Source organism: Lepus europaeus, chromosome 3 (assembly GCF_033115175.1).
Source record: "Lepus europaeus isolate LE1 chromosome 3, mLepTim1.pri, whole genome shotgun sequence".
Classification (NCBI taxonomy): Eukaryota; Metazoa; Chordata; class Mammalia; order Lagomorpha; family Leporidae; genus Lepus; species Lepus europaeus.
This window is the reverse complement of record NC_084829.1, coordinates 13,074,917-13,097,050: the sequence shown is the minus strand read 5'-3', so window position 1 is coordinate 13,097,050 and position 22,134 is coordinate 13,074,917. Positions and strand designations below refer to the sequence as shown.

General features: G+C 45.8%; 1 protein-coding gene across 6 annotated transcripts in view; it reads right to left on the bottom strand.

Annotated features, from left to right (window-relative positions):
- Positions 1–22,134, bottom strand: part of PHACTR1 (phosphatase and actin regulator 1) — a 586,996-nt gene that overhangs the window by 89,205 nt on the left and 475,657 nt on the right. For all 6 annotated transcript variants that reach the window (XM_062184620.1, XM_062184626.1, XM_062184633.1 and 3 more), the window contains 2 exons: positions 10,412–10,579; positions 8,071–8,277 (listed from right to left, as the gene is read on the bottom strand). In XM_062184620.1, the coding sequence (XP_062040604.1) occupies positions 8,071–8,277; positions 10,412–10,579 (375 nt within the window). The remainder of the gene's footprint in view (positions 1–8,070; positions 8,278–10,411; positions 10,580–22,134) is intronic.

Below are 22,134 nucleotides of genomic sequence, written 5' to 3'. Positions count from 1 at the left end.
AGACTTAGGACTGAGTTTCTGGCTCCTGGCTGCAGCAAAGCCCAGCCCTAGCCCTTGGCTGGCATTTGGGGAATAAACCATAGATGAGCGCGTGCGCTCTCTCTCTCTCTCTCTCTCTCTTTCTCCCAACTCTCTGCCTCTCAAACCAATCAATTTGAAAAATGTTTTAACCAACAGATAGGCCTTATATATTCTATGGAAAGAATTTCTGCATTTTAAGAAAAGAAAACCAGGACTATAAAAACTCGGAGAAATGAGCAGAAAAAGTAAATTCAGGCAACGCCTCCATTCCGTCTGTGTTGTTTGTATTTTTTATTTTCTGTATGTTGCGAGTCTTTCTGGCTGGCAAAAGGTCAGCCAGAGCTAGCCAACTCTCAGAGCTGGCAGCACAGGCTCAGCAGGGAGAACTCCGATGTGCAAACCAGTCAATCCAGGGCACACCTCCTCCCCCTGGCTTCCACCCTCTGGGAGGTGACATTCCTCTTCCTGGATCACCCAGGGCCAGGCGCCGGCAGCCTGAGGCCACCCCTGTAGTTAGAGCCTGCTGAAGGGACCCCAAGCTGCTGCTCCTGACCTAGCTGCCGTACTCTGCTTTGTCTTTCTGTAGAAACCCCCCAAAAGGCTTTGGCCCCTGCTCTCCCCTTGCCCCTGGTTTCTGCCTCCTGACCACTCTGAGCTGTCCCCACGTGTCCTGTGTGGTGGATCCTGTGACGGTAATAAGCCTTGGTGCTCCCGAGCCTCTCCGGTGTCTCCACTGCAGCCGGCAGCTGACTGCCCATCCCCCAAAATGACAGTGTGTCAATCACCAGGGGAGCGCACCTGACTGCTCCAGGAGCCTTCACAGCTCAGTTCTCTGGTTAAAGACACAGGGAAAAACCCAAGGTCATAGCATTCTCATCTTTGGTTTCCTTGCGCTGTCAAAGTACACTACAGGGACAGAGCAGAGGGGTCAGGAGGTTCTGTAGGTAGGCGAGGAGGGCAAGGAGGAGGGTAGGGGGTGGGGTAGGGAAAGAGAATCAGGCGGCAGCGGAGCCACATAACAAAACCACATATCAGAGTGTGACGGGCTGCACAGAACTAGAGACGGCCATAAAACGCAGTACTGGCCTTGGTTTGATGAGCACTGGAGAGAAGATTCTTGGCAGACACATAAACGCTAGGGCTGCAAACACCACACTGGGCATGGATGTTATTGGTCAGATCAAACCACGTTGTAAATACGTTGGTAACGTTGGACCTGGCACTCAGCCAAGTTCTGGGACTACAGTCGTGGGGGATGGCTTCCAAGACCCCCTTTGAATATGAAAATCCACAGATGCCCAGGTCCCTTATATAAAATGCTGCAGTATTTGTACATAACATATGCATATCCTCTGGTACACTTTAAATCACCTCTAGATTACTTTTGATACTTACTATGATATAAGGGCTATGCAAATAGCGTTTATAATAAATTGCTTTTTCAATTGGGACTTTTATTGTTACAGTGTTATTTCCTCTTTTTTTTTTTCCAAATAGTTTTTTGGAAGCCTTGATCTGCAGGTGGTTGAAGCTGCAGATGAGGATCTTGGGCACAGAGGGCTGACTGACATAAGCTTCCTGGTGTTTCAGGGGCTCCTGCCATGCAGTCGAGACCTGGGTAGGTCCTGTCTTCAGAACAACTTGTGTTTAAGGATCAGCAAGAGTTTCTTCTCTTTGCTGAGCCGTCAGTCTCTGACTGTAGTCAGATGCTTCCTCTGCTCTTGGTCCTTGCATACTGTCTCCCTCCCGTCTATTTGTTGAAATCCAACCTGAGGCCGACGCGTGGCTTAATAGGCTAATCCTCTGCCTGCGGCGCTGGCACACCGGATTCTAGTCCTGGTTGGGGCAACGGATTCTGTCCCGGTTGCTCCTCTTCCAGGCCAGCTCTCTGCTGTGGCCCGGGAAGGCAGTGGAGGATGGCCCAAGTGCTTGGGCCCTGTACCTGCATGGGAGACCAGGAGAAAGCACCTGGCTCCTGCCTTTGGATCAGCGCAGTGTGCTGGCTGCAGTGGCCATTAGGCGGTGAACCAACGGAAAAAGGAAGACCTTTCTCTCTGCTTCTCTCTCTCTCACTGTCCACTCTGCCTGTCAAAAAAAAAAAAAAAAAGAAATCCAACCTGAATGAAGTCAGGTCCTCCTCTTTCTAAAGTGGCTTGAGAAGGTGACTTGTTTTGGGAAGATTTTGATAACATCTGTCCTTGAGTTATGCTATGGACTGAGTTGTGTCCCCCTAGAAATGAATATGTCGAAGACCCACCTCCCAGTGGATTTGGGGGGAGGAAGTAATTGACGATAAACGGGGTCACAAAGATGGGACCCTAATCTGATAGAATCAGTCTTTAGAAGAAGAGACACCAGAGCTGTGTCTCTCCCCACCTGTGAGCACACAGTGAGAAGGCTGCTGTCTGTCCACCAGGAAGAGAGCCCTCCCACAAATTCAACACTGCAAGACCTTGGCCTTGGGCTTTCCAGCCTCCAGAACTGTGAGCAGATGTATTTCTATTATACAAGCACCTGGTCTGTGTTATTTTATTTTTGATGCTCAAGCAGACTAATATCAGTTATAAAAATAATCAAGTTGATGAATTAAAAAGATTTTTTTGGAATAGGTATCTTGGTAGATGGAGATAGTCTGAATTATTGGCTGTAAATGAGGATTCTGGCATCAAAATGGGTTCATAGTCACCTCTGTCACTTACTAGCTAAGTAACCATGGCCAAGCAATTTAACTTCTTCAGAGTCATGTTCATCCCCTGAATAAAGGAGGTAAGAAAGAAATGGTATCTACCTCACGGGAATACGTGGTACTTGGTCAATGCCTCAGGAAACGTTGGCTACCATTGTGATCAGCCAAGTGTGAACGGCAGACCGTGAAGTGCACCTGCCATTTAAGCTGACTGTCCTCCACTCAGCTGGTAGACATGGTACCTGTGAAAGGCTCCCTATGCAGAAGACATGGGCTATTCACACCACGTGACACATTTGTTTTCCAGAACCAGGATACCTGAAGGGCTAACTGATGAAGACTTAGAAAGTTAGGAGACAGGCTTTTCGGGTAATCCATCATTCCCAAATGGATGCCTTTTGAGAACTGTTCACCTCAGATCACATTGATAACACAGCCTGCTCTGTTGGACATCACACTTCCGGAAAGGCAGGAACCCAGTGCTGGACAACTCCTGACCCTGTGCGAGATGCCACGGTGTGGGGACGACGATGTTGGGGAAGAGGATGACGTCATGAGGGGACAGGGAGAGCCTCTCTGGCTGAAGACCAGAGAAAATTCATAAGACAAAATAATCTCCATGTTAATTAGGATTTTCCTGATAACATGGAAGTGAATGCCAGAGTAGAGACTTTTCTGTGTGTCTTTCCCTGACCGTACACGTAGAAGTAGTGCTGGCTCAGGCTTGTATTTCTGCAGCCCTTTGCCAGACCATTTCCTCCTGTCACTCCCTATTAATCATGCTTAGTGTCTTTCCATTGTTCTATTTCCTTCCAAACATGTCGAGAGAGCTACAGAAGACACTGAGAACATATTCCAACTCCAAAGTCTCCAATTATAGTTCTGCAACCCATGGTTTATTAATGCCTTCTGACACGGCCCAGATGTCTCTAGAGCAATTAGCAGCAGACCAGGGTTAATGCTGCTGCCTCATGGTGATGAAGATGCATTATAATTGATGGCTCACTTATGAAAATTAAGCAGCTTAAACTGAATTTAAGCTCCAAAGGATAGCATAATCCTCAATGTCCATAGGCATCGCTACTTATCTTGTCTTACCATATTTAAGACTACCAGATAACATATGGTAAAGGTATACCTTTTGTGACTTTTTGCCTCTGAGCCAAGCTATATGGAGGGGCAGTTTACAGGTTAACATAGTCGTCTCCCTTGAGAAAGGCCCAGGGCAGCCAGAGTAGTGGGTAATTTAGGCACCTTCAGTATTTCATATATAGAGTCCTGGGGATACCAGGCCATCAGGCTCTAGGGTTTATGGCTGAAGCTCAAATATGCTTCATTAATGAGATAACTAGATGAATTAGAGGATGGTGATACTTAAGAAATCCTGGTGGGCCTAGCGCTGTGGCACAGCGGGTTAATGCTCTGGCCTGAAGCACTGGCATCCCATATAGATACCGATTTGAGACCCAGCTGTTCCACTTCAGATTCAGCTCTCTGCTATGGCCTGGGAAAGCAGTAGAAGATGGCCCAAGTCCTTGGGGTCCTGCACCCACATGGGAGACCTGGAAGAAGCTCCTGGCTCCTGGCTTCAGATCAACACAGCTCCAGCTGTTGCAGCCAATTGGGGAGTGAACCAGCAGGTGGAAGACCTCTCTCTCTCTCTCTCTCTCTCTCTCTCTCTCTCTCTGCCTCTCCTCTCTCTGTGTAACTCTGACTTTCAAATAAATAAATAAATCTTAAAAAATAAAAGAAATCCTGCCAGCATTGTGACACAGTGATCTAAGCTGTCATTGTGATGCCAGCATCCACCCCAGAGGGCTGGAGTCCTGGTTGCTCTATTCTGATCCAGCTCCCGGCTAATATGTCTGGGAAAACAGCAGAGAATGGCTCAAGCGCCTAGGGCCCCACCATCCATGTGGGAGATCTGAATGGAGTTCCTAGCTCTTGGCTTCAGTCCGACTGAGACGTGACTGTTGCCAACTATCTGGGAGTGAACCAGCAGACCTCTTTCTGTCACTCAGCTTTTAGAAATAAATAAATAAATCTTTAAGAAAAGGAAACCTTGGGTTCTCTTATAGGTCTTCAATCCTTCTCCTTCTACTCACACAGTGACGGAGGAAAATGTGTTCAAGGCCAGTTGTCAACATTCCACTCCCCCGCTCAACATTTCCCTAGGGAATACAATGGAAAGCTCTGGGTTCACCTAGGGAATGCTGCCTCTCCGTGCACCCGAAAAATGAAGCCTCCACCTCTGCTTGGCCACCTCTTCCACGGCCCCGAACACTGCCACCTCTGACCAGGGTCTTCTTTCCGTGAATGCCCTTCCTTCATGCTTCAAAGTCAGCTCAAATGGTAAGAGGTTAGCCTTGAACTTTGCACATCCATGGCCCACCTCAGAGTAGCTGGGTTCCACACCAGGCTCTGGCTCCTGACTGCACACCCTGGGAGACAGCAGTGATGGCTCAAGTGCCTGGATTCCTGCCACGCACACGGGAGACCTGGTGGGAGTTCCCAGCTCCTAGCTTTGGCCCAGCCTTGTGCCGGCCATTGTGGGCATCTGGGGAGTGAGCTGGCACTTGAGAGCCTTCTTCATCTCTCTGCCTCTAAATCAATAAAGAAAGAAAGATTTTTAAAAAGGCAGCTCAAGTTTCAGCCTTCATCTTCTTCTTTTATGTTTTTTTAAAAACTATGTTATTTTTTCTATCAGCATTATCTTTATTTTTTTAAAGAGCTATTTATTTATTTGAAAGGCAGAGTTACAGAGAGGCAGAGGTAGAGAAAGACAGAGAGAAAGAGAGATACACAGAAAGAGAGGTCTTCCATCTGCTGGTTCACTCCCCAGATGGCTGCAATGGCTAGAGCTGGGCCGATCCAAAGCTGGGAGCCAGGAGCTTCTTCCAGGTTTCCCATGCCGGTGCAGGGGTCCAAGGACTTGGGCTATCTTCTTTTGCTTTTCCAGGCCATAGCAGAGAGCTGGATTGGAAGTGGAGCAGCCAGGACTTGAATCGGTACCCATATGGGATGCCAGCACTGCAGGCGGCAGCCTTTACCTGCTATGCCACAGCGCCGAGCCCTCAGCCTTCTTTAATAACCACTTCATTAGGTTTTATTACAGTATGCATTATTCTAACAGGAGTTATTTTAGCACTGTCCTTATGAATGAATTTAAAAAGTTTGTGGAACATGGGAATTAAAAGGTGCAAAAAACTTTTCAAACTCATGCATAGTTTTTTTATAAAATAAATTCTACATGAACTTCTTGAATACCCTTGCAAAATGCAATACATACATTTAACTGTATATACAGTCATTAAGCTGTCATATATTTGAACCCATTCTGATACTTCCCACAGAATTCTGTCGACAATAGGTATGTTGATTACTATTTACTACACACAGGGATATATTTTGCACAGTATTTCATCTTTCCTATGGGAGATTTGACAGCAAAGCCTTCTAAGATACAGAGCCGTTGACACAGCAATTCTAATTCTAGAAATAAATGAGGAAAAACCCATAGATGCTTCTAAAGATACATGCAGGTTGCCGCGGATGTCTGCTGTGTTTCACAACAAAGAAGAAGGAAAAACCCAAAGGGGTCAACCAAGTAAATCCTGATCTATGCAAGCAGCTAAAAAATAACATTACAGGATGTTTACAAACATGAGAGCCAGTTTACAACACATTGCTAAGTGCATAAAGCAGGCGATGAAACAACAGGTCGGGCAATATTTGATTTTTCTTAGGTGAACAGTGGACATCTCTTAGAAGGGGCATAGGAGGTGTTTTTCTGTTGTTTTCTGTGATTTAAATTTCTAGGCACTGAATTAAAATGTTACTGAAGTGGTTCCTTTAGAATTTAGACTGAATTTGTTCTTTTGGGGCAGGTGTTGTGGTGCAGTAGGTTAAGTTGCCTCCTTTGATGCCAGCATCCCATATGAACGCTGGTTTGAATCCTGGTTGCTCTTCTTCTGATCCAGCTCCCTGCTGATATGCCTGGGAAAGCAGTGAAAAATGGCCCAAGTGCTTGGGCCCCTGCCATTTCTCTGCGGGAGATTGGGATAGAGTTTGAAACAAAATTTGCTCTTTCAAACCATCTTATTCAGATGGGCATATATGAGAATACCTCAAAAAATCTGTGGAAACACAAAATTAAGAGATAAGCTTGTTTGGGTACCAAAAGAATCCATGCATAATTTTTCTATAATATGTACTTGCAAGACCTTTTTGAAGATGCCTTCCTTGTATGCATGGATTTCAAAAGTTTTTGCACCCAAATAAATTTATCTTTTCATTTGAATTTTCCAAGAACTTTCTGAAGTACGCTGACATCTTAGTAGTTTGATAGCAGCCAGAGCCTAAGCTGGAATCTACTACAACTCAGCACCATGGGAAAAAACACCCTGCTGCCATGGAAACAGCACCCGTCGTACTCGGAGCTGGGACCTCAGGGTTTAATGTGCCTCTACTACAGAATTACTTCTTCCCAGTCCTGAAAAGTCACTTCCTGTCCCTGAACCTCAGCTTTTCCATTACAAAACAGGTGAATATGGGTTCCTAATTCCACCACTATTATATTATACAAAATGCTATGAGAGCTATTAGATATTCTGTATAAAAATACCAAGTACATTGTCCATCAGCTGGGATCCTTATGAAAGTTCCCTCTCCAATCTTTGCATCTCCTATTAACCTTCTACCTGAAATCACAGAGAAGGATCTGATGCCCGGGCCAGCGTGCAGTGACACACAGATCCATTGAATGCCCACTTCATAACCGTGGGTATGTTCATTTAGGAAGACCTCCAGCACGAACACATAGGATGCCATCGCTAACATATTCTAAAAGTTATTTCCACACATTCTGCAGATTACTACTATCTTCCCTTTTTTCTTCAATTTTTTGAGAGCAAACAATACTGAAATAAATGCATTTTAATAGAACCACCCCTGCACTTGAGATCAATAATGTAAAAATTTAAATCCATGGCAAATTCATTCTGCAGGAAGAAGGCACAATTTTTAAAAAAGTCTTTGCAAAGCTTTTGATATTGCACCAAAGTCAGCGAGATGGCCACATCATCGTGAATTAGTTACTTCAATATAATAAACACATTTACAGATACACAGACTGGAGGCTCTTGGCACGTGGCTAGCAGATGTATGTATATCAAACGCTTCGTGACACAAAAAGCACATCTCTGGGATGGCTGCATGTACCAAGACACACACAGAAACGCCCAGCATCCCACAGACCCAAGGGGCAGACTCCGGCCTCAGATACAAAGATCAAGAGAGGAAGAGCGAGATCATCCCTTGAAGGGAAGGAGGGGCCGCACGCCCCAGAAGCCGGCTGGACTCACCTGTTAAGTGGCTGGCCATCCTGGCAGTGGGTTTGGGAGGCAGGGCCGGGGGTTGCTTGAGAAGGGGCAGCTGCTTCACTGGGGTCTCCTCATGGTCTCCAGAGAAAGCAGCAGGTTTTTTGGGGGGCAGTAGCAGGACTGGTTTGGCTGAAGGATCTTGGGACAGGAGGACTCCAGAGTCACTGGCAGAGGGACTCTCTTCAGACACTGAGGGGACAACCACATGAGACACATTGACATTACACAAACGCAGCGGGAGCCAGCCAGGGACAGCACACAGGGGACATGGCTGGCGACACAGCAGAGCTGACAGCCTCGCGTGGTCATGCATGCACAGAGAGTTTAAAGGAGAACATCAGAAATCTGATCAAGCAGTCAGAAGGGGGGGGGAGAGAGAGAGAGAGAGAGGAAGGGAGGGAGGTGGAGGGAGGGAGGGAGGAGGGAAGGAGAGGGAGGGAGGAGAGACATGGAGGGAGGAAGGGAGGGAGAGAGATGGAGGGAGAGAGAGAAGGAGGGGGAGAGAGAGAGAGAGGAGCAAAGAGAGGCAAGGTGGGATGAGGAAGAGGACATTTTCTCAACATCACAAAGTCATGATTTAAAACTCGCCTTGTATCACACAAATTCCTGGACCTCAAAGGTGACTCTTGGGACCACAGCTGTAAGAGTAGCACAAATCAAGACTGGGGAGTGCTCTCCAAATGCAACCAGAACCTGTGCTTGGGCTGTGTGCCCTTGGCTAGGCAGGAGGAGAGTCTGGTATCCAACAAGTGGAAAGTGTCAGTTTTCCCCACAGAGTCTCATTCTGTCCCTGCTCTCAGGTCTGGGACACCAGGCACTATGGCCAGCCCAGAGCTGACACTTAACAGGCTGCACCCACAGGCCTTGGGTGGCTGTTCCCCAGGCTTTGGAGCAGTCAGTGCTGAGCAGCTGCCGTCAAGCCGGGGCTCCAGGGCTTTGGCAACACCATCATGCCGCCACCAGCTCTTAGGCACTTGGACACAGCAAACGATGCTTGAAGTCAGTACTCTTTAACTGCCCCCTTTGCTCTCCACTGCTGGCCAGCAGAATGGTTTTTACATTTCAACTCTCACCCTCCGCACATCTCCTTGCTGCACATTGGACCCCAGCTCTTCCTTCCCCACCAGGGGAACCCCAATCAGCTCTAGCTGTGAGCTATCCAAGGTGCTGGCCCACCTCTTTTTAGCTTAGGTGATGAGAGGCTGAAACCATGACCTCTCCTGGGTGATGGATTGCACTAAAACAGTCAGATCCACTTGATTCCAATGTCACCAGGAAGGCTGGATTTTCAAGACAGAATCACCACTTTCCCTGAAACCTCTCTTAGAGCAGGGATGTTACTTGCTTTTGCATCCTCCCGCCTGCTACCAGCGCCTATGGCCCTCTTACCTCCTCCCTGATCTGGGTACCAGTGTTCTGGGCAGCATCAAAGCCTGGCAAAGAGTCTTCACGAGCTCCAGCTTCTCTCCCATCTCAAGGGCCACTTACTACCCATGTAGGACATACTTATGGAGCAGTGACTCACCAGGTTCCCAAGTGACACATAGGATTCACTCCGCAAACACCATCTGTCTCTTCCTCCCATGCGAGCACCAGTGTGCATGGGCTTTGCAGGTGGTGGAGAGAAAGGACACAGCCTTTCTACTCATACACCAGATATTCATTCAAGGTGTCCCTTCCTGACTCGTTTCGGACAAGAGCTACAGCTCCTCTGCAGCTGTTGGGAGGAACCCACCTTTGGGCTAATTAGGTCCACTCTGCAAACCCTTTGAGATGAATACTAACCACTCAAGACACCAGTGAACTAAAGAGGGAAGTGATGGTCGAATGCTATTACCTATTGGTAGGATCTAATTTAACCCATACATTGATACAAGTGCCAGGGAAATCATTTAACTGGATCTAGGAAATGGATATAACCACTAACAAGAACACAGAGACTAGGGTTAAAATGCACACCTAAGGAATCATATAGGTACCACATAGAAATGTAGGATTCTTTAGTTTTATCTCAACAGAGAGGAGTGTTAGAAAACAAAATAATGGCATTTTGGATCATCACTATTATAAAAACAAGCCGAATCTTCTTTATAGAGATTAAGATTATGAAAAGTATTTTAAAACCTAGAAGACATGAAAATGTCCTCTATTTTTTTTTAAAAAAATACTCAGTACACATGAAAAAGTATGACGACATCAGCTTCATCCAAATTTCCACACTGTTGGGATCAGGGTGATCAAAATAGAATCCCAAGTCCAGCCAGGGCAAAGGTCCCCAGGGCCACATTCTAGGGGCCTGCCTTCAACTCTGCCAAGGGCATACCTGGCCCATCCATGATGTCTGAAGCTTGGAGCACCTCGTATGAGCAGGGATCCCTGGGCATGGGGACTGGCTCCATCTCGGACAGGGCGGGCAGAGACAGCTGGCTGGAGCTCAGAGACTGTCCGTTTTCCAGGGAGTCGTCTTCATTTGATATGGAGAGCTCCCCATCTGTGAGAGAGAGAGAAGAGAGGAGAGTTAGACAGTATCACATCTGCCTTCTGGGAGAGGGTGGCACGCACAGCCTGCTAATGGAGTCAAGGTACATTTGAACAACGCTGACCAAGGTCAGGATTTAAAGCCGACATCTGTTCTTCTGCACTGAAGACATTTATTTTTATCTTTAGAGAGATGTCGCCTAATCATCAGGGCGACACTTCATAGGATTTGTAGCCACTGGCCTGTGTTCTTGCCACCTTCCTAACCATTCTCTATCACATATTCTATGTATTTTTCTAAAAAAAAGGTAAAAGTGAATGAAAATGAATTTTTCCTTGTCACTTTTAAAAACTTAGAAAGACTCAGCAAGTGTCAGACGTTGGGCAACCATGATTGGGAATTCCAAGGTCCTGCAGTCAAATCCAGCCTGCCCTGTTTGCAGCCACCCTTGTCCTGTTTCTCTAGGTGGACAAACATGTGGCAGGGCTCCCATTTCCACCACTGCAGTCCACAGATGCTGGGTTAGTGCCCCATCCTCCTAGGGCCGGCCACCCACAACGCCCTGTGGGTGCACACACTTTGATTTTGTTTGAAACTCAACAATGCCAGGCGAGGCCGATTAACACCGCAGTGGAGGATCAAAGCCGCCCGTAGGATGGCCGTTTGTCAAATCCAAATCCTTCTCCTGTGATTTCACCCCAGCCCAGGGAGTCTTAGATAACTCGACATTAAAGTCAAATTAATTTTTAAAGAGGACTTAAAGCTCTTCCAGTGAGATGAATAAACACCTACATGAAAGGCTAAGTGATGGCGACTCAGAAATACAAAACCCAGCAAAGCAATTACCTGATGAAAATAGGAAGAAAGATGGCTGTGAGGTGACGCTGAGGTTAATCTTGGCTAAATAACTCTTTCCCTTTTGCTAGGCTCCTCCCAGAGTGCTGGTTTGTTGGTTTTATACCTCTGTGATGCATGGAAGCATAAGATGCCTCTACGGATCTGGATTCCCACCCACAACAAAACGTATGTTCAACAGCGCGACCTACAAACCAAGTCTTTAAGCAGCAGATGAAGCTCCTGGCTTCTGGCATCTGACTGGCCCAACCTTGGATGTTGTGGCCATTTCAGGAGTGAACCAGGGGATGGGAGGTCTCTCTCTTGCTCTCTGTGGCTCTGTCTTTCTTTTTAAAAAATATTTATTTATTTGAAAGTCAACAGTTACACAGAGAGGGACACACACAGGCACACACAGAGAGAATCTTCCTCCCACTGGTTCACTCCCCAAATGGTTGCAATGGCCAGGGCTGGGCCAGGCTGAAATCAGGAACTTAGAACTCCATCCAGGTCTCTCAGGTGGGTGCAGGGGCCCAAGCACCTGGAACACCCTCTGCCCCTCTCCCAGGTGCATTAGCAGAGAGCTGCATCCTAAGTGGACCAGCCAGGATCCCATATGGGATGCTGGCACTATAGGTGTTGCCTTAACTCACTTATATCATAATGTCAGCCCCTCTGCCTTTCAAATGAATAAAATAAATATTTAAAGGAAAAAAAAAAGGAGCTGGTGCTGTGGCATAGTAGCTTAGACATCTGCTTTTTGTGCTGGCATCCCATATGGGTGCCGGTTTGAGTCCCAGCTGCTCCACTTCCAATCCAGATCCCTGCTGATGGCCTGGGAAAGAAGTAGAAGTTGATCCAAGTGCTTGAGCTTTTGTACCCGCCTGGAAGACCTGGAGGAAGCTCCTGGCTCCTGGCTCTGCATTGGCTCAGTTTCAGCTGTTGAGGCCATTTGGAGAGTGAAACCAGTGGATGGAAGACCCCTCTCCATGTCTCTCCCTCTGTAACTATGCCTCTCAAGTTAATAAAATAAATCTTTCAAAAAAGAATAGCTAGTCTCCAGTCACAGAAATTAAGGCTAAAAACCCAAAAACCAAAAAAGAAAACCCTCCGAAGCAGACAATATCAAGTACTGGCGTGTTGAGGACCTGGCTGGTTTTCCCTTCTACAACGCCCATCATGGAAGCAGAAGTTATTCTAACTGGGGTTAAACACAGGAAGGCTCCTCATTCATAAGAAGACAAGTGCAGCACGCGTGTGACACGGGGGCAGTGGAAGTGGCGCTGCTGACCCTTCTGGATGGCAAAGGCTCACGCGTTGCCATCCCACAGTGGAGCGGCCTCAGTCCTCTTCCAGGACTTTTATTTAGCATGTTCAAACCAACACAATCAGGAGGTCGCTCTGCTTAAAGGGAGCACAGGACACCACTCGGAACGCCGCATCCCAAATCACAGGGCCTGGGTTTCAGTCCGGGCTCTGCTTCCGATTCCAGCTGCCTGCTCATGAGCACCCTGGGAGGCAGCAGGTCAAGTACTTGGTCTCCTGTCACTCACCTGGGAGACCTGGACAGGGCTCCTGGCTCCTGCCTTCAGCTGGCCCAGCCCTGGCTAAGGCAGACATCTGGGGAGTGCGCCAGCGGATGGAAGATTTTTCTCTGCCCTTCTGCCTCCTCGCCTCTCTTTCTTCTACCCTCATCCTCTGATTTTCAAATAAAAAAAAAAAACGCACATAATGACCTCTGGTTTTAATTAATTAATTAATTAATTAAATTTTTTGACAGGCAGAGTGGACAGTGAGAGAGAAAGGTCTTCCTTTACCGTTGGTTCACCCTCCAATGGCCGGCGCACTGTGCTGATCCGAAGCCAGAAGCCAGGTGCTTCTTCTGGTCTCCCATGCGGGTGCAGGGTCCAAGCACTTGGGCCATCCTCCACTGCCCTCCCGGGCCATAGCAGAGAGCTGGCCTGGAAGAGGAGCAACCACGACAGAATCCGGCACCCCAACCGGGACTAGAACCAGGTGTGCTGGCGCCGCAAGGCGGAGGATTAGCCTATTAAGCTGTGCACCGGCATGACCTCCGGTTTTAAAACGCTTCCTATTAAAATGAGTAAAGTACAACAGTTGGAAGGGAGAAGGCAGAAATGACAAGATGGGTAGAGGCAGCGGCTCTCAAACGTTAGGGAGTTCACAACCCCCTGCAGGGTTGTTGAAATATAGAATGAGGGCTCCACCCCTAGAGAGTCGGACCCAGAAGGTGGGAGTGGGATCCCAGAGCACACATGGACATTGTACTAGCCTCCTTCTCCTCTTCTCATTAAGCATAAGAAATGAAGACGTTGGTGGATTCAGATTAATACCAAATCAAAGCGAGCGAGTGGAAAGATTAGAGTTGATGAATTGACTGTGCTGACAAACACCTGCTGAGAGCCTGCAAGCACAACACGCACACACACCAGCAGCCACCGACCCCCAAGACACCCTTGACCTCCTGAGGAAGGTTTGATGTCAACTCCTTCTGTTCTATGTAGAAACTATTGCACTGTTGGCTGCCTCGAAGGGCCTGGACTTAACCTCATCCCACCCTGCCTCTCCTTCCATAGCCAGTCTAGTATCAAATGCTAGGAAGAAAACAGACATTCCTTGTGGGGAGGAGAGGGACAGCCCGTCATGCAGAAATGCAGGAGACAGCAAAGTTCGCTTGACCCAGCAAGTGAAACCCTGAGAAGTGGGTGAAGAAAAGAAAGGGTGAAGGAAGACAGAGCTGTGTGCGCAGAATGGATGGAGACTGGGTACAAGGGGCTCTTCTGTGGTGCTTTATCAATATTCTAAAAGTATGACTGATGTAAAAGTTTTGATTCAGAGGCTTGGCTGAAAAATAAATTTAATTAAAAAGAGAAAAATTTAAAAAATACATACCACATGAAAAATTCTATAATGGAATTATAGAGATTTTTTTTTAAGGGCTTAAACTATTTTTCTGGTATCTCAATTTTATTTCATTCACCTATATTTCTATTTTTGTGATAATATCATGCTACCTGAATTATTACAACTTTTGAAAATGATCCCTTTTTTATTTTTTCTGCTCTTTCTTTGATGCGTACTTTATCATACAATGCTAGATTTCCTTGACTGTATTTCCGGGATTTTTGTTCACATTGCCCAGGTGTGCTGTTTTTAGGGTTCATCTACCTTCTGTGATATTATTTTAAACATCTAGCATTTTTTGACTTTTTGAATACTATGCCAGTGTTTAAATGCCAAAAAAATTAAAACTATTTTTGTTTAGTTTAGCAATTACATCCACCTTGACTGAATATCATCTTCATAACTATTTTCAAATACTTTTTTTTTCTTAATTAGTTGCTGTTCTGTTGCTGTTGTTGGTTTGTTTTAGGGATACTCCATGGCTTTAGGGTGATCAACACCAACTTCTGATCCATTACATTTTCTTGAAGCTCAAGTTTAACTGAAGTTGTTAGTTATAGATGAACGTCACTGTGGAGTGTGGGCAACGGAACTCTTGGAGACCCAGGACTAGGTAGTGAACTTGGCCTGTGTGAAACACCTTCAGAAGCATAGCTTAGACATAATCAAAGTGGTGGGGCCTATGGACAAGCACCTGTGTCCTGCAGCTGGGGGAATCTACGGGGAAGACTTCAGTGTCAGTGGTTAAAGAGGGCTTGGGACTTCCAGAGGAAGAGAAAAAGAAACAGGAAAAGACAAAGCTTGAACACCTCTGTAAAATCCTAAACTGGAGAACAGAGTTGAAAAGGAAGGCTGGCTGCTCCACTTCCAATCCAGCTCTCTGCTAATGGCCTGGGAAAGCAGTAGAAGATGGCCCAAGTCCTTGGGTCCCTGCATCCACGTGGGAGATCCTGCCTCCTGGCTTTGGATTGGCACAGTTCTGGCCATTATGGCCATTTGGGGAGTGAACCAGCAGATGGAAGACCTTTCTCTCTGTCTCTCCCTCTCCCAGTCTGCAACTCTGCCTCCTGAATTAATAAATAAATCTTTAAAAAACAGTTTAAAAGGAAGTTTTGTCCAACAGATTGGTGACACTTCCACACTGTATTGTCACAAGCACACGTGACTCTGCATAGCTGACATGGATAGTGTCACATAAGCTCAGGCCCTAGGAGACAACTCAACAGTGGGTTTCACGCAGCAAAGAAAGCCCAGGGGAAAAACCCTGACCATCCCACTATTGAGTCCTTAAAGCAAAAGGCCGAGATTGATAAGATCGGCAAGTCTGTGAAGGCTTGGGTTATCCTGCTCCCTGAAACTGCATTCCTTGACTCTGGCTTCAGAATCCCAGACACTTGCTAACAGGATCTCCAGGATGCTCAAACCTGGTATGGCTACCGATGAAGGTGACCCAGCCACTGATGACGCTAATACTGCTGTAACTGAAGAAATGCTGCCCCTGGAACACAATGACAAGTCACGCTGGAAGACATCGACCTAGCTGTGCCCGGCAGATACTTCCACATGCGTCCAGTACTTTACCTTCTTCCCTCGGATCAGATGCTTTCAAGGATTTTTCCTATATTTTTTGCTAATATTTAATCAAATCCATATGGCATGACAATAACTACTTAGGGGGACGAGACAGTTTCCTTCTACTTCTAAGGGACACCGTGATACACCAGGCACAAGCAGGGCTGGTAATGCTTTTGTAGTTTCTTCCTGGCTTACAGCAGATCAAGGGAACCTTCGTTGTAGGATGTGTGTAACCCAGTGCTAACTTTGTGGTCTAAAGCATACAGCCATCAAGCTGGATTCTTGAATAGACCAGATCTTTTGTCACTGAAGTTCTGAGCTATACCTTGGTGTTTAAAGGAAACAGACTTGTTAAAATGGCTTTGAGTTTCAGCTCATAGGATCTGCTTCTCAAACTTTCTCCTGTAGCTCCTGATCCTGCCCTTGTCATGCTCTGGAAATTGATTAAACTGAAACAACTTGATGGCAGGAACTCCCCCACGAGGCTTGTTTTCCTAAGAAAAGTATTGTTTACGGGAACAAAATTATGAACCTACCTAGGTGTGCTGCAAACCTGCTCAAAAAGTCAGTGAGGTTTGTGAATGGACAGGCTTTAAAGCAAGTCATTTTGCTCTACAAGACTGTAATGGGGCTGGAATGGTGGCATAGTGGGTAAAGCCACTGCCTGCAATGCCGGCATCCCAGATGGGCGCTGGTTCAAGTCCCGACTGCTCCATATTTTTGATCCAGCTTCCTGATAATGTGCCTGGGAAAGCAGTGGAGGATGGCCCAAGTGCTTGGGCCCCTGCACCCACATGGGAGACCTGGACGAAACTCGTGGCTCCTAGATCCTGGTTTCAGATTGGCACAGCTCCAGCCATCATGGCCATTTGGGGAGTGAACCAGCGGCTGGAAGACCTCTTTCTCCCTCTCTCTCTGTCTCTGTCTCTCTGTAACTCTGCCTTTCAAATAAATAAATAAATAAATAAATATTTTAAAATGTGTTAAAAACATTTAATTTTTTTAAAAAAAGATTTATTTTGTTTATTGGAAAGAAAGAGTTACAAAGAGAGATACAGATAGAAAGAGGTTTTCCATCCACTGGTTCACTCCCCATATGGCTGCAATTGCCAGAGCTGTGCAGATCCAAAGCCAGGAGCCAGGAGCTTCTTCCAGGTCTCCCACGCGGGTGCAGGGGCCCAAGGACTTGGGGCATCTTCCACTGCTTTCCCAGGCCACAGCAGGGAGCCGGATTGGAAGCAGAGCAGCCAGGACTAGAACTGGTGCCCAGATGGGATGGTGGTGTCACGCGTGGCAGCCTCACCTGCTGTGCCACACCGCCAGCCCCATCGATTCTGAGAAACAAAAATGCTGGAATAAAGTGAAGCTAACCACTGAATCTGATTTTCTAAGACATGAGTTATGGTTTCTATAAAAACCTATGTTTAAAAATGTATTTCTAGTAGCATAATAGATTCTTATTTAACAGATAACTGAATATAAATATGAAAAATTGCTTTATTTACATTTATATATTGAGCCATTACTGCAATATATTTCATATAGATGAAAAAATTCAAAACAAAACCCCAAAACCAGAATAAATAAAAGTAGAAAAAAAAAGAAACAAACAGTATAAATATTCATATATATTTTTCTGGTTGCACACAAAGGAAGCCAGATGGGTAGTTTTGAGTTACTCATAAAACTTTCTGATTTTCAATTGAAATGCCATACACAAAATAGAAGAAAACAGAGCAGTATAAAGGGAAAACATGAGCTAAACATAGTTAATAAAAGAACAAACTATCCTAATGATAGAGCGCAATTATTCATGTAAATAAAAATCAAGTCCAAGTTGCTACTTGTAAAATGCATGACCTTGGTGGGAATGAGAGAAATGCAAATGAAAAGACCGTGTGGGCGAGGTTGAGACATGAAAATAGGTTTGAAACAATGTCAAGTACAACAGCATAAATGGAGAATCATGTCCATACTTGCTTATGATGACAACAAAATGAAACACGCAAGCACGTTGGCAAAGTTTTAAAGTACACTTTGTGTGATCAAAGTAGGGTTTAATGATCATTTACATTTTTTCTTCTAAAAATGCTGACACGTATATCACTCTTCAAAAATTTTGTGGGAAAATGGAATTTAAAGATACATTTATTTTAGTGCTAAAAATGTTTAAAGTCTATGCATGAGTTTTTCATAACATGCATCTCCCATGAACTTTTTGAAGTCCCCTTGTATTTTTTTTAAAGATTATTTATCTATTTGAAGGGCAGAGGTATAAAGAGAGAGAGAAAGACAGCAATACACACACACACACACACACACAAAATGATCTTCGTTTCTTTCTTTCTTTCTTTCTTTCTTTCTTTCTTTCTTTCTTTCTTTCTTTTGACAGGCAGAGTTATTGAAAGAGAGAGAGAGAGAGAGAGAGACAAGGGGAAGAGAATGATCTTTCATCCACTGGTTCACTCCCCAAACAGCTGCAACAGCTGGAGCTGGGCTGATCTGAAGCCTGGAGCCAGGAGCTTCATCTGGGTCTTCCACATGCGCTCAGGGGCCCAAGCACGTGGGCCATCTTCCACTGCTTTCCAGGTGCATTAGCAGGGAGCTGGATCAGAAGTGGAGCAACTGGGACTCTAACTGGTACCCATAGGGGATGCTGGAGCCACAGGCGGCGGTTTTACCTGCTAAGCCACAGAGCTGGCCCCAAATCCCTTATATTTAAAAAAATACAAAAGCATTGCATGCTGCTTCACTAAATTAAATGAAAAAAATAGATAGTATTTTCCTCACTCCCCTGGTTTTGGGAGGAAGGATTCTCCCCAGGAGTCTTCCTTGTCTCCATGGTTACTCACTGCTGGGACAGGAACAGACCACTGAGGAAGAGTGGAGCTTCCATCTGTTCTTTCCTTCTGGCCCTGGATCAATACTGATTCAGTACTCAGGCTTTCCCACACGCATCTGAAGTCCAGGCTCAGGGAGAGGAGCACGAGTAGATTATCATTCTGGGACCAGTGTGTGGCAGAGCAGGTTAAGCCACTCTCTGCGATACCAGCATCCTATAGCTGTGCACAAGTCCCGGCTGCTCTGCTTCTGATCCAGCTCCCTGCTAATGTGTCTGGGAAAGCAGCAGAGGATAGCCCACATGGGACCCCCGTCACCCATGTGGGAGACCCAGAGGGAGTTCTGGGTTCCTGGTTTTGGCCTGGCCTAGCACTAGCCATTGTGGCCATTTGGAGAATGAATCAGCAGCTGGAGGATCTCTCTTACTCAACCTCTCCCTCTCTCTGTCACTTTGCCTTTCAAATAAATGAACGAATGAACGAAAGAAAGAAAGGAGAGGAGAGGAGAGAAAAGGAGAGGAGAGGAGGGGGGGGAGAGAGAGAGAGAGAGAGAGAGAGAAAGAGAAAGAAAGAAAGAAAATAAATAAATAAAAAAATAAATTATCAGGCCCACCAGTGACCTGCAGGCCAGCCTCTACCAGTAGCACAGTGAAACCCTACCTTGATCCATTGTTTATCTCATTTCCCAAATGGCCCAGAAACCCAGACACAGAAGAAGAGCGCTAACAGTGAGCCTTCAAATCCTTAGCAATTTGGGGATTCAAGGAAAGAGAACGCATGTTCCGTCTCAGGTAAGAAGAAATGGAGACGACAGAAAGGATGGTGGCATGAACTATGCTGCCCTGGGAAGCCTGCATCCCAGCCCACAGAGGCGCGCTGGTGAGCACCCTTAACTGGTTCTCAGGAGAGATGGGGGAAGCGAGAGCTGCGGGTACAGTGGAAAGGGGCTCGGGCTCGGCGTGTGGGGAGAGCTGTGCTGTCATCCTTGCTGTCCCCAGCTTGCGACAGGTCACTTAACCACGGGGAAGCTCAGTGTCTGTCCCCTGAAAACCAAAGGACTGCATCAGAAGACGCTCCTTCCAGGAAAGGGATGGGTTTTCGGATTATTGCCGGCAAAATAAAGTTTCATATTTTTATTTGAACAGACTGGTAAGTAAAGTTTTAGGACAGATCTAGGGGTCTGTGCTCTATATAAAAAGCCTTGGTATGTAGCGGGAAGGCAGGGAGGGAGAGAACATTTCTGGAGCATCTTTGGCTTCAGGCACTATGCTGGACATTTTACACATAAGTAACAACAACCCCTGAAGTGGTATCTGGGGACTGTATCAGGCTTTTTATTCATTTTACCCACCTATCTAGGAGGACACTTCAAAAAGTTGATGGAAAACAGAACTAAAAGACAAGTTTATTTGGTACCAATAAAAAACTGAGTTCATGCATACAAGGGGTCTTTAAAAAGTTCATGGAAAATGTACAATATGAAAAACACTATGCATGGATTTCAAAGTGTTTTTTTTGTATGATAATAAACCCATCTTTTAACACCATTTTCCACAACCTTTTTGAAGCACCCTTGAATCTATAAATGAAGGTGCCACCAAAATTGTACAGAGAAAGCTGAACCCTACCTAGCTAAGTCACTTGGGTGAAGTCACACAGATGGTAGGTGCTGAGTTAGCATGTGGTGTGTGTGTGTGTGTGTGTGTGTGAGTTCATTTCCAAAGACGTTTTGAAAGGCTAATCCCTAAAGGATGGCAAAAGAACAATATAGCAATCCTTCATAGACCACACACGTAGCTGTCATGGTTAAACCTTGAATTCTGCTCATTCTGACAGCAGACAGGAATGAACATCATAAAATCAGGGTTCCATTTACGCATCCACTGTAAAGAGAAACTTGGGTAAGTGAAGCATCAGGTGACAATTTCGACTGGAAACACTAGGAGGGGTTAGCTAAAGTGCGCCTTGGTGGGTAACGCGCGTGTGCAGAAGTTACTTGTGAAAACCCAAACACGTTCTCATTCATGCCCATCCCCAGTTGCCACAGCAGAACAGTGAAGGCACTGGTGTTCTCCTCGGGAAGCCTAATGCGAGAAACTAACTGCCAATGGGCGTTTCCCTCTGAGACAGGAGCTGTGGTTCCCTTGTTCCTGTTCAGCCTCCAGACCTGCTCTTTGCTCTCTGCCTGTCTTAGGCAGCGTCTGACAAGGCTTTACAGAATGTTTTCTGCAGAAGTGCTATGTGGGTGGTCCTGGTCCTAATCTCAGGAAGTCAGGGAACAGAGACTGAATCTAATGTCTTCTATTTATTTATTTATTTTTTTTTGATATTGACAAACTTTTCCACTATTACAGAAAAAAAAAATCACCCTTTAGGGAAACATAACAGGGGGCAAGAACTGAGGCTCAGCAGGTTAGACCATTACTTGTAATGCAGGCATCCCACGTAGGACACTGGCTCAAGACACATCTGCTCTGGTTCAGATCCAGCTCCCTGCTAATGCACCCGGGAAGGAAGTGGATGACGGCCCAAGGACTTGGGCCCCTACCACCTACCGCCCGTGTAGGAGAACCAGGATGGAGTTCCTGGCTCTTGCCTTTGGCCTGGTCCAGACCTGGCTGTTGGAGCCTTTCGGGAAGTAAAATAGCAGACAGATTTTTCACCTTTCTCTCAATTAAATAAATAAGTCTTAAAAACGACAAAGGACTAGTGGCTGTTATTTTTCAACCTTCAAGAGTGTCATTGAAGCAATCAGGCACAGAGCTCTGAAAAAGCTCCTGTTAATCCCACTAACCCCTAAAAATCACCGCAATCCAAGCTACTCTCTGCTCCCACCGTGAAATGTGTGTGAAATGTGTCGAGCCATCGTTACGTGAGGACTAATTTATCTAAGGATATCACTGATGGATTAAAAGCTTTCAATTTCAGCAATGGGAAGTGGCTCCTTAGCCTTTGTCACCTGCAGTGGGGAACTTTTTCATCCATTTGCATGAGTTTAGGGAGTTGATGTGATTATACTAAATGGTGCTACACATACCACTTGCTAGAAGTTTAAACACACATAGAGCATAGAAAGCAATAGACACCTGGTAAACATGACCTAATTACTAGTCAGTGCTATTATCATTTGAGTGAGCATTTAAAAAGACTTGAAAGTCTTATCTGAAAAACAAACGAAAAAAATAACAAAAATTGCAGTTGGCTCTTGTACATTTTTTTGTCCCAACAAGAAGTCATTGTGTGTGTGTGTAAAAGTCTCTGTGCCTTAATCACCAGGATTTTAAGGCAGACTCGGAAGGATTCCTTAGGAGCAGGGAACTTACATTTTCAGAATCCACATCAGAGAAATTTCCAGTTTCTCATTTATCTCTGTTGGCAGCCAGAAGTCACCGG